This window comes from Tribolium castaneum, chromosome 9 (assembly GCF_031307605.1).
Source record: "Tribolium castaneum strain GA2 chromosome 9, icTriCast1.1, whole genome shotgun sequence".
NCBI lineage: Eukaryota > Metazoa > Arthropoda > Insecta > Coleoptera > Tenebrionidae > Tribolium > Tribolium castaneum.
Genome location: NC_087402.1, coordinates 351935 through 362579, shown reverse-complemented (window position 1 = coordinate 362579; position 10645 = coordinate 351935). Strand labels below are relative to the sequence as shown.

Here is a 10645-nt window from a genome sequence, read left to right as displayed (position 1 = left end):
TGGTTATTTAGTAACATCCATTTTCTGGCTGTTGTTTTTGACGTTTGTGGACAGTTTACGAATGTATTTAATGTATTTTTACAATTTTGCTCATTTATGATGTGATATTGGGGCAATTTGCGTTTAGAAATGGATTCTAAGCCGAGTTTGAACTTGGTGTACGCGGCCGTGTCCGCTCTGTACAACAATCCGAACACAACCGAGAAAGAAAGAGCCTCGCAATGGCTCGGAGAGCTCCAAAAATCCGTAGGTTTTTCCGTAAATTTTTTATTTTGTCTAAATTGTAAGCTGTTTTTTTAGGTCCATGCGTGGACAATCGCCGACGAACTGCTCCACCACAAACGTGATCTGGAATCATGTTATTTTGGGGCACAAACAATGAGGACGAAGATTCATCACTCGTTTCACGAATTGCCAACAGAAGCTCATGAATCTTTGCGAAATTCGCTTTTGGAGCACATTAGTCAAATTAATGAGGACACTAATACTGTTATTGTGACTCAGTTGTGTCTAGCTTTGGCCGATTTGATTCTACAGATGCCCACATGGCAGCAGGCGGCTCTAGATTTGATTAATAGGTTTACAACCACTAATATGTGGCCCTTGCTGGAGATTTTGACCGTTCTGCCGGAAGAACTCGAAAGCCGGTCTGTTAGGTAAGTTTTATTTAAAAAAAGTTGGTTAACAACTCATTGGTATTCCATAATAAAATAATTATTATTTTCCTATGTTGTAAATTACATATTATGTCACTCATTATATGAAATAGTTTATTGACTTGATGTTTGGTCAAAAACCGAATTTTCTCAGCACTTTTTCGTGAATGGATTTTCCTCTATTTATTTAACTTAGGTTGGGCGAAAACCGTCGTATTGTGATGCTGGAGGACCTGAAATCGTGCGCTGGCACCGTCAACGACTTCCTCACTCATTGTTCCAACACTTACGGCAATAATTGGCAAGAAAACGTCCAAATCAACGTAAAAATTCTACGTTGTTTCACATCTTGGGTGTCAGTTGGAGCAATCACTCTAAATGATATTGCCAATAATGTGGTGATATCGCGTGCTTTCTCAATTCTAAACTATAAACCAGAAGGCGACAAACCTCAAAGTGTGGCCGGTTCGTTACACGATGCCGCCTCTGATTGCATTTGCACGTTATTACAATGCCTCGAAGACAACAACAATCAACAAATCCTCGAAACATATTTGTTCAATAACGTGATTAATTTGGAAATTGTTTATCACCTGTCGGTGGCAAACGAAGACCAAGAGAAGTCGATTAATTACTGTCGGATTTTTACCGAACTAGCCGAATCGTTTCTCGAGAAGATTATCAATAGTTGTAGCACGAAATCGTTTCATTATGCGATTAAAGTGCTTGATTTAGTTTTGATTTGTGTGGGACATCACGAATACGAAGTTGCCGAAATCACCTTTAATTTATGGTACGTCCTGAGTGAGGAATTGTATCAGAAGAATAGTAAAGAATTGACCGAATTGTTTCGACCGTACGTTGAAAGATTAATCACAGCGTTATGTAGACACTGTCAAATGGAACCGGATCATGAAGGCTTGCTCGAAGATGGTGACGATTTTAAAGACTTTCGATTAAAAGTCTCCGATTTGGTCAAAGACGTTGTTTTTATCGTTGGAAGTAGCAGTTGTTTTAGACAAATGTTTGTCAATTTGCAAGCACCAGGTGTTACGTGGGATTCCAGCGAAGCCGCCTTGTTCATCATGCAAGCGGTGGCCAAAAATGTCTTGCCGTAAGTATTTAAAACTTTTTGTTCGGATTTTGACTCGATTTTTTTGCAGGAGTGAAAACGAAGTCGTCCCGAAAGTAGTCGAAGCCATACTTTCCCTCCCCGAAACCACACATATCGCCGTAAAATACACCTCAGTCATGTTATTGGGGGAATTATGCGAATGGATCGAAAAACATCCAAATACACTTGATCCAATTTTGAATTTTTTGGTCTGTTGTTTGCCACAGGCCGGTGTTGGTGCAGCTGCTGCAATTTCCTTACAAAGTATCTGTGCAACTTGCAACGATCACATGCCACGACATGTCCCAGTTTTGTTACAATTGTTGCAACAAGTTGATACGTTTGCAATTACGAATAATGCAGTCATTGGATTAGTTAAAGGTGTTGCTGCAATTGTTGGTTGTATGCCACATTGTGATTTAACCGATGCGATGCGAAAATTGTGTTCAATGCAATTGAATCCGTTGTGTCAGCTTATAGAACAGGATGTGGTGCCAGTTAGGGGCACTAAAAGTGATCCGGTTTTGTGGTTGGATAGATTGTCGTCGGTTTTGCGGAATGTCAACGTTAGGCTTTATGAAGGTAAATTTTTAGAGCTAGGAATAATTTTTTTTCCATTTTTTTGTTATTCGGCGAAATAGAAATATTTTTGGTTGCAATTTTCAGGCCAGGTGCACCCTTGCAAGCCTGTGATTTTGGAGGTATGGCCTGTCCTTTCGCGCACGTTCGACAAGTACCAAAACGACCTGAGAATAATGGAGCGGTGTTGCCGTTCCGTTCGTTTTATGTTGCGTTGTGTGAGTCAACAAGTCTGTGAGCTTTTGCAAAGTTTAGTCAGTCAAATAGTTCGAATTTACGCAACCTATAAACATTCGTGTTTTCTCTACGTTGGAAGTATACTCGTTGATGAATACGCAACAGATCCAAATTGCGTCCAAGGCCTGTTGGATATGTTGCAAGCTTTCATCGAACCCACATTTCAACTACTTCAGGAAGAAAACGGATTGAGGAATCATCCCGATACCGTGGATGATTTCTTTCGATTATGTTCGAGATTAATGCAGAGAGCGCCAGTACCGATTTTACAATGCGGTGCACTTGTACATATACTACAGTGTAGTTTGATGGCGTGTACTTTGGATCATAAAGAAGCGAATACGTCGGTAATGAAGTTTTTTTATGATCTGATTAATACCGGAAAGTGTGGTAAAAATCAAATTGATTTCGAACAAAGGAAAGTGCTCGTTACGAGTATTTTAAATGAATATGGACAACAGTTAGTGACGAATTTGCTTCATGCTTGTGTTTTTTATTTACATTCGTATATGTTGAGTGAGGTTGCGGATGTTTTTGTCGAATTGTTAGAATTTGACAGAGAAGCGACAAGTAAATGGTTAGCCAATGGTTTAGACACGTTACCGAAGGAAAGTAACGGGGGGATCATGTCAGCCACTCCTCAACAATTGAACGATATACATGCTTCAATGACTAGGTGACTGGAAAATAGCAATATCAAGGGGGAAATATTAATTTTTCTTTATTTTTTCAGGTCAGACACGTCAAAGTCAGTCACACACGCTCTGAAAGATTTGACTAGGTTTTACCGTTAAAACTGTATGATTATAGTGCTATTTTGAGATAATATACGTATGTACTTTCAGGGTTTGTAAATCATAGTCCTTGCTCCTGTTTTCCATATTTTAATAAAAATAAAAAGCAAAATAATACGTCATGTAAAAGATTGTTCCTTATAACTTCACCCTAAATTAAGACTAGAAAAGTTCAATTCAATATAAAATCGAGGCAATTAAACATGATGATTAATTAAAGGAGTATCGAGTTTTCGCTTGGTGGAAGAACAAGGCAAAAGCCACAAAAGAGGGTGCTCGCGTCCAAAAACATCGCTCAGAAGTGTCATTTTTGGTTTATGGGGGCGATAAGGACCTTGGTTTTGTACGTGTTCTACAGCCGTCTCGTCTGTTACAATGGCTTGGATTTGGTCCACAAGAATCGCAGAAACGAACATGCCAAACAGGGCGCTTATCAGTAGCAGAACTACTGAATGCATTCTACAAAAAAATTGATTGGTTAATGAAGCCGAATACTGTTTGGACATTTTTTTGTTGACCACTCTATTTTAAATGATTAATAAAAAGCGATCAACGAAAAAATTATCTAAGGTTGATTCGTACATTCTGGCCTGCTTGATTGGAATTTCCTGACTGCAGTCTTTACACTCCGTTATCCACGAAACACTGACCAATACTATTGCATAAACAGATAATACTCCGACATAAATAAGAAACTGAAGGAAATACTTTTGGTTGCGTTCGCCCACACAATTATTAATCCAAGGACAATGATGGTCCATTCTTCGAATACACCGCCTGCAAATGCGGCAATGATGCGCCCTTGGGGGCCTGTAAATTTCGCAACGTGTGCAAACCGTCCAATCAACATAATCACAGCCTAGAATTATTTTTGTTAAAAGGAGGCCTAAATCTTTGCCATGTAATACCAGACTCAGAGGAATGCATATCGGAAAAGTCCAATTTACTGGGAAACAAAGGCAAAGTTCCAGGGTCTGTGAAAACAGCCCGAAAGTGGGCCATACACAGGAATAAAATTACAGTATTGAACATGACCACATTGAAGGAACCCCATAAACTGAAACAAATCACTGGACCATTGCAACTTAACTTTACCCAATTTACCTATTAACCATCGATTGCAACACCACCCATTTAACTATAACATAATCGGCGTAAAAAACCGAAACATAAGTTATTAAAATGCAACAAACACCGCAAGGGTCTTTCAGAAACATGGTTTCGCTTTTATATTTAGTTTACATTTTTTTAAACCGTCTTTAACCACATATTTATCGACTCGAAGAAATTCCAGATTTTCTGATTTGTTGTTTTCACACACGGGTGACAATTCACAATTGACAGTTTTGCTGTCAGTTGTCAAAGTGACAGTTCGAGGTTAAATCAAGCAGTAATTAAGCCAACTTGATCCAACTCAAATTAATAAAGTAAGAATATATTTTCACATAATTTATCAATTTTTCCTCCCTTTTTTACCATTTTAACGATCGATTAATTAACTGTGTCTTAGACAGGTGATTATGTAATGTAACCTCATTTGCAGATGGGGCACGGTTTTGGTCAATTATATAAACTGCGCGGAATCATCACGTACCGACTATCACCATTTGAACTTAAGGCCTTCTCTGGCATTCTCTCACACGGAGTTCCAAACAGTTTGAGACGCATCAAGGACGAGATCTTATACGTTGTACCTCGTAAGTGAATTTGAATTAAAAAATGTGTAAGTTAATTGAGTAATTGTTATTTCCAGCCCTTCTTATGGGTTACGTGATCTACGACCAAGTTGAAAAAGAACACCACCGACTGATGCGAAAAAACCCAGCTGATTACGAAAATGATCAATAATTTGTAAAAATTTAGTCAATAAATAGCAACTATTAGAAACCCATCATTTATTTACATAACTTAAAACAGTTAGAAAAATAAAAAAAATATTTATACAAAAGTGACTTAAACCCTCAAGTCGTAAAGCAGCGCATTTTTACTCTCGCTCATCTTCACACTCCTAGTCAGGAATTTGTACGTGATACAAGTGCCGCAAGTCGCCCCCAAAACCAGACTCGTAATAATCGCAACAAAAAGCATCAAAGCGTAGTAAAAATCATTGTCAAATTCGGTCGTCACTATAATTTCGTTACTCGGCTTTGTAACGTTGAAATCGGCGCATTTTCCGCCCAATTCCACGAAAATTTTCTTCTCGTTTTGGCACCGCACCGGTTCCGTAACATCAACAAACCGTTTACTTATCAGAAACTCGAATAATTCAACCGTCTTGCAATCACACAGCCACGGATTGTGGGCCAGCCCCACAAAAAACAAATTATTCATCCCCGAGAAAATCACCGGATTAACACTCTTCAAGTTATTCTGTTGCAAAAGCAAGATGCGCAAATTTGGTAACGCGTCCAAAGCGTCATCACCAATCCGTTCAATTCGCGAATTAGCAATCGCCAAAACCTCCAAACTCTTGGACTGAATTTTGGGCATTTCGGCAAAATAATTACTCGACAAGTCCAATAGCACCATGTTCTCGTTACTCCGAATGATTTCTTCGGGGAAATAGTGCAATAAATTATCGCTGAGGTAGAGTTCTTGCAAGTTTTCAAGCTCGTCAAAGGCGTGATCGTCAATAATGCTTAAGGAGGTACTGTTTAGATAAATCTCTTTGACTTGGTCGCTTTTATCAAAGCTGAAATCGTCGATGTCGATTAATGTTATGGGGTTCCCCGAAAGGTCGATTATGACGGGGTTGTTATCCAGACTTTCGAAATAAGGCACGTACTCTAGACTTGACTGGACACAAGTTATTGAGTTTTGGGTGCAAGTACAACGGATGGGGCACCCGCCTTGGACTATGGTCACTACTTCCAAAATTAGAATTAAAAGCACAATCATTTTATCACCTGGAAAAAATTCACGATAAGGTTTTTTCACACAGCCACACGTGATAATTATTTTTTTAATCAATTCACAATCGTTTTCTTTGAAATTCAAGACAGTATTTCATTATTATAATTGAATAAATGGCTTTGTACTTACTTCAATTTTTGTGGCTTTTTCGGTGCGTTGGGAACCTAACTCGTTCCTTGAATTACGTACGATTTATCTTATCGATTCAAGTTATTGAAACTTGGATGGTGTTTACAGACTTTTAGATACCTGCGATGTTTCTAATCTTAAATGTTTACAAATCGATTTGATATATAGGTAGAAAAACGGTAAGATTTTTCTTAAAGTGGTGAGATAATATCTTTTCAGACGATAAGATATAATTTTTTCTTCTAATTGTGTTCATTATAATTAAAAGAGACGTAATTAATTAATTTAATAAGGATCACTGATTTTTTTTAATCAAACATGTTAAAAAAATCAAAATACAAAAGTAATAGCTAATAGTTAGATATTTAACAAACTAACTTGTTTAAACTTAAAGCAATAAACACTGAATTCTGTGATTACCTATCAGTTTTTGAGATTTGTTAAAAATATACTTTCATATACTGTAATAGCTTTAATGTGAAAAAAAAATTAACAAAAAAAGAAACAATTCGTCATTTAAATACAATTTTAATTGTACAATTTAATTTTTAATGAATTTTTCTTGTATTAACAGAAAATATTTCGAACAAAACGTGAGTTTAATTTTTTAACAAAACGTTTTCTGTGCATATTTATTTTTGCATATCTTGAATTTTGTCGGTGATAAAATGGCTTTCTTGTAAGGTCATTTCGCATAAATGTTGTGGTGCAGTCATTGACAAAGTTGCTCAATATTTAATGTAACTTTAAGAAAGTTGGCGTGCGACCCCCTCTTGTCTTTCAGTTGGTGGAATGTATACCTCAGTCCATTCATTGGCATGGTATTAGTAAAATTGCGTCAATAACACAGACATGCGACTTTAAATTTATACAAACTGTTGAATAAACCAACTAAAATGACAAAGAAAGTGAAATAATTATCGATAAGTGAGTGATAAGCAACGAAAAAAAAATGGATTTTTTCAACAAAAATTTAACGTGTGCCTCTTTGGATATACCATCAATCCCGGAATACCTATCAGGTAAAAATTCCAACAAACCATCCGGTCCACTTTTCCCCAAGACATTTCAAATAATAACAGGAACACACCATATTAATTACTGTACTGACCGTCATGATCCACATTTCGATTACGCAACACCCAAGAAACTGAAATTAAAACTTTTCTTTGACTTTTTTTGACTTTCACCTTGTTTTCTCTCCGGTCGTGCTACATATATCCGTTTTTTTCCTCCACATCTTCCACGTTACATAAATATTATTATGTAAAACGGGGAAAACACAAGATATCGCGAATCCGAAAAATGCAAACGTGTTGTGCAACTCTTAACCGGTCGTTTCTTTTAATAGATTTCCCCAAAATTGAGCAATCAAATATTGCACACACGCTATTCATTTACCCTTCTCCCATCCTTGACGAGTCGACCGACACGCTAAATTCAAAAATAACAATCGAGTTACTATGGAAACTGTCACTGGCAGTGCGACCAGTGGCGGGTTAATTTTTTTTTAATTAATTAAAATTTTTATTTCAGCCACAAATGTCTACGGGGTGACTCTAGTAACCCTGGGAACGTTGGCAGTTGTGTTAGTTTTAGTAATGTTCATCGATACTCTCCAATACATAATAAAAAATTCCTCGTCTCGAGTAAAAACATATTCAGCCTTCGTCATCGGTGTTTATCCGGTATATTTATACAAATGGTTTTTTTCAGACGAATAATTTTGGTTGTAGGTTGTAGCTCTAGTGACTTATTTTGCAATTTTGGTCCCTCGGGCCCACCTTTTAAGCGAAGCCATAACCCAGGGTGCTTTTATGGCAGGAATGTATCAATTATTTTGTCTTTTTGTGGCGTATTGTGGAGGCGAAGCCGAGCTAATTCGCAAAGTCAAACCCGGAAGTTTAAATTTGAGAGTAATGCCGTGTTGTTGTTGGCCTTGTTGCTTCTTTTTACCGCCGATTGAAGTCACAAAGTAAAGTTGTAATTCGATTAAAGCCAATCTTTACGATTTTTTTTTACAGGAATACAATTCAGCGGTTACGATTACTCGTTTTGCAATTACCAGTCGTTCAAGGATTGGTTTATTTGGTCCTTTTAGTGATGTGGGCCGAACGTGAGGTATTTAATCAAGAAACGCACAAACTGTTCGAACTATATTAAAAATTCCAGAGTTTGTATCAAGTCAATTACATGTACTTGCAGCCAGTGATAATAATTTCGATATTATTCGGGGTTTGGGGCATGGCGATGACAATCAACCTCCTTAAAGGCTTCCTAGGGGACGAATATTTAATGCCTTCGAAATTTATCGTCCTTCAGTTAGTCCTAGTTTTAGCAAAAATGCAAGGAGCTGCCACTAGAGGACTAGTTATGATTGATATTTTGCCGTGTCGACCACCAATAACACCGACAGTTTATGGAAATTGTAATTATTTTTTTATTGCCTCGTAATTATTACAATTTTTTCTTTTAGTAATTCATAATACACTAATGTTGGCTGAAATGGTTTTGTTGCAATTTGCGGCTAGAAAATTATACAAGAGAATTTTACCAGATTATGCAAGTGAAGGTGTTGGCACCATTAGTACCATAGGCGGTATAATGGCCTCTGACCTTATGAAAGATAATAATAACAGTAATTGTGAGAATTTGAATGTGAAGCTAGGTGTGAACAAGTGCAAAATGGGGCACTTTAACGTGGCGCTAGACATGCGAGAATAGTTTAAATAAAATGTTTTTGTTAAAATGATGTGTGTTATTAAAAAAAATAACGAAACAAAGTTTGTGACGACCTCTAGGACAGGATTTATGCGGAATAATATTTTCACAAAAATAAAAAAATGACGTATATTTGATAAACAGATAAGTACATTAAACACATATTTTTACTTCAAACAGCCATCGGCATACTCAATTTGGGATGGGGCTCGTACCCACTCAACTCAAAATCATCAAAAACAAAATCCTCAATACTGGAAACTTGTCTTTTGATTTTTAATGTTGGAAACGGCCTTGGTGTCCTCTTTAATTGTTCTTGCAACGGTTCGACATGATTCAAGTAGACATGACTGTCCCCTAACGTATGAATAAATTCCCCGGGCTAAAATAACTAACTAAAAAATTTGACGCAACTTTGAGCCAATAAAAACCTTCAATCCTGTAACATGTGCAATCATATACGTCAACAAGGAATAACTTGCAATATTGAACGGCACCCCCAGCCCCATATCAGCCGACCTTTGGTACAACAAACACGACAATTCCCCATTTGCCACAAAAAACTGCACGAGGCAGTGACAAGGCGGGAGGGCCATTTCGGGAATATCCACTGGATTCCACGCACACATTATGATTCTCCTATCGTTGGGTTTATTACGAATTGTTTCGATAACATGAGCCAATTGGTCAATCCCTTGATTGGCGTAATCCCAGTGCATCCCCTTGTACTCGGCCCCAAAGTGGCGCCACTGGAAACCATAAACCGGTCCCAGATCGCCCTCCTCGCGCTCATTGAGCCCCACAGAATCGAGAAACTCTCGTGTGCTGTTCGCATCCCAAATATGCACATTTTTCTCTTTTAATTCGTTTGCGTTCGTTGAGCCTTTGATGAACCAAAGCAACTCCTCAACGACTCCGCGCCAGAACACACGTTTCGTGGTCAACAGAGGGAAGACATTGTCGCGGAGGGAGTAGCGCATTTGGGCTCCAAAAATCGAAAAAGTGCCAACACCGGTGCGGTCACTTTTTTTTACACCCTTATCGATGATTAGTTTAATGTGGCTCAGGTATTGGTACTCTTCGTGTTCTTGCTCAAGGGGCAAACTACTGGTTTTGGTGTCGCGACACGTGTCTCCGATATTTAAGGGGTTATCAGAGATGTTTTCCTTGTTTGAGTCGTCGGTTTGGTTAGGTTTGATTGGAGAGCTAATGTGCGAATTTTGGTGGATTGTATGCGAAAATTCAATACTTACGATAACATTTTCACGGTTTAACAACACTAAACACACGGAAATTTAGAAAAAACACACACTAAACTTAGGATTTGATGCGGAACTTTCCCGCCAATTTGGACTAGTTGGCGTCGGTGCAGTAAAAAAGAATTTTTTTGGTTAGGTTTCCGCTTTAATTTTTTTTATTTTCACAAGTAATAGACAAAAAGAAAACTTACGCAAACATTTTCTCCAATTTTCCGTCACTAAACACTTGTAAACACTTGGAAA

The 10645-nt window shown here is 37.7% G+C and overlaps 6 protein-coding genes across 6 annotated transcripts; 3 read left to right on the top strand and 3 right to left on the bottom strand.

The window, feature by feature from the left end:
• The first annotated feature begins 3 nt into the window (after window positions 1-3).
• Window positions 4-3430, top strand: Tnpo-SR (Transportin-Serine/Arginine rich). The gene is made up of 6 exons (XM_965145.4): window positions 4-246; window positions 301-656; window positions 853-1770; window positions 1820-2352; window positions 2437-3262; window positions 3320-3430. Exons 1-6 carry the CDS (start codon window positions 130-132, stop codon window positions 3378-3380), a joined length of 2811 nt encoding a protein of 936 aa, XP_970238.1. The 5' UTR covers window positions 4-129; the 3' UTR covers window positions 3381-3430.
• Window positions 3431-3454: 24 nt separating this feature from the next.
• Dnz1 (DNZDHHC/NEW1 zinc finger protein 11) lies at window positions 3455-4625 on the bottom strand. The gene is given in 4 exon segments (XM_015979115.2): window positions 3455-3839; window positions 3963-4240; window positions 4242-4437; window positions 4485-4625. Coding segments are annotated over 4 exon segments (849 nt in total). The 5' UTR covers window positions 4598-4625; the 3' UTR covers window positions 3455-3577.
• Window positions 4626-4673: 48 nt separating this feature from the next.
• LOC658931 (ubiquinol-cytochrome c reductase, complex III subunit VII) lies at window positions 4674-5267 on the top strand. The gene is made up of 3 exons (XM_965278.4): window positions 4674-4807; window positions 4924-5077; window positions 5134-5267. The coding sequence occupies exons 2-3, from the start codon at window positions 4924-4926 to the stop codon at window positions 5226-5228; spliced, it is 249 nt and encodes an 82-aa protein (XP_970371.1). The 5' UTR covers window positions 4674-4807; the 3' UTR covers window positions 5229-5267.
• On the bottom strand, window positions 5261-6579 carry LOC103312522 (slit homolog 1 protein). The gene is made up of 2 exons (XM_008193347.3): window positions 6423-6579; window positions 5261-6286 (listed from the first exon to the last, which is right to left on the bottom strand). Exon 2 carries the CDS (start codon window positions 6276-6278, stop codon window positions 5334-5336), a length of 945 nt encoding a protein of 314 aa, XP_008191569.1. The 5' UTR covers window positions 6279-6286; window positions 6423-6579; the 3' UTR covers window positions 5261-5333.
• A 495-nt stretch (window positions 6580-7074) lies between these two features.
• LOC659084 (uncharacterized protein) lies at window positions 7075-9171 on the top strand. The gene is made up of 6 exons (XM_965416.4): window positions 7075-7444; window positions 7959-8110; window positions 8159-8397; window positions 8447-8543; window positions 8595-8850; window positions 8899-9171. The coding sequence occupies exons 1-6, from the start codon at window positions 7375-7377 to the stop codon at window positions 9144-9146; spliced, it is 1062 nt and encodes a 353-aa protein (XP_970509.1). The 5' UTR covers window positions 7075-7374; the 3' UTR covers window positions 9147-9171.
• An 85-nt stretch (window positions 9172-9256) lies between these two features.
• Window positions 9257-10551, bottom strand: LOC659164 (thymidylate synthase). Its single transcript, XM_008193348.3, has 3 exons — window positions 10397-10551; window positions 9575-10349; window positions 9257-9525 (listed from the first exon to the last, which is right to left on the bottom strand). Exons 1-3 carry the CDS (start codon window positions 10402-10404, stop codon window positions 9316-9318), a joined length of 993 nt encoding a protein of 330 aa, XP_008191570.1. The 5' UTR covers window positions 10405-10551; the 3' UTR covers window positions 9257-9315.
• Between the last annotated feature and the right edge of the window lie 94 nt (window positions 10552-10645).

What these genes read in the sequence shown, in the direction of transcription:
- LOC103312522 (XM_008193347.3), bottom strand. Translation starts at nt 6,278, where the DNA reads ATGATTGTGCTTTTAATTCTAATTTTGGAAGTAGTGACCATAGTCCAA.
- Tnpo-SR (XM_965145.4), top strand. Translation starts at nt 130, where the DNA reads ATGGATTCTAAGCCGAGTTTGAACTTGGTGTACGCGGCCGTGTCCGCT. An exon ending in CTCGAAAGCCGGTCTGTTAG is followed by an intron (nt 657 to 852) that starts GTAAGTTTTATT and finishes TATTTAACTTAG; the next exon opens with GTTGGGCGAAAACCGTCGTA. An exon ending in ATACATGCTTCAATGACTAG is followed by an intron (nt 3,263 to 3,319) that starts GTGACTGGAAAA and finishes TTATTTTTTCAG; the next exon opens with GTCAGACACGTCAAAGTCAG.
- LOC658931 (XM_965278.4), top strand. Translation starts at nt 4,924, where the DNA reads ATGGGGCACGGTTTTGGTCAATTATATAAACTGCGCGGAATCATCACG. An exon ending in GATCTTATACGTTGTACCTC is followed by an intron (nt 5,078 to 5,133) that starts GTAAGTGAATTT and finishes TGTTATTTCCAG; the next exon opens with CCCTTCTTATGGGTTACGTG.
- LOC659164 (XM_008193348.3), bottom strand. An exon ending in CACATGTTACAGGATTGAAG is followed by an intron (nt 9,526 to 9,574) that starts GTTTTTATTGGC and finishes TAGTTATTTTAG; the next exon opens with CCCGGGGAATTTATTCATAC.
- LOC659084 (XM_965416.4), top strand. Translation starts at nt 7,375, where the DNA reads ATGGATTTTTTCAACAAAAATTTAACGTGTGCCTCTTTGGATATACCA. An exon ending in TCGTCATCGGTGTTTATCCG is followed by an intron (nt 8,111 to 8,158) that starts GTATATTTATAC and finishes TTTTGGTTGTAG; the next exon opens with GTTGTAGCTCTAGTGACTTA. An exon ending in TGATGTGGGCCGAACGTGAG is followed by an intron (nt 8,544 to 8,594) that starts GTATTTAATCAA and finishes TAAAAATTCCAG; the next exon opens with AGTTTGTATCAAGTCAATTA.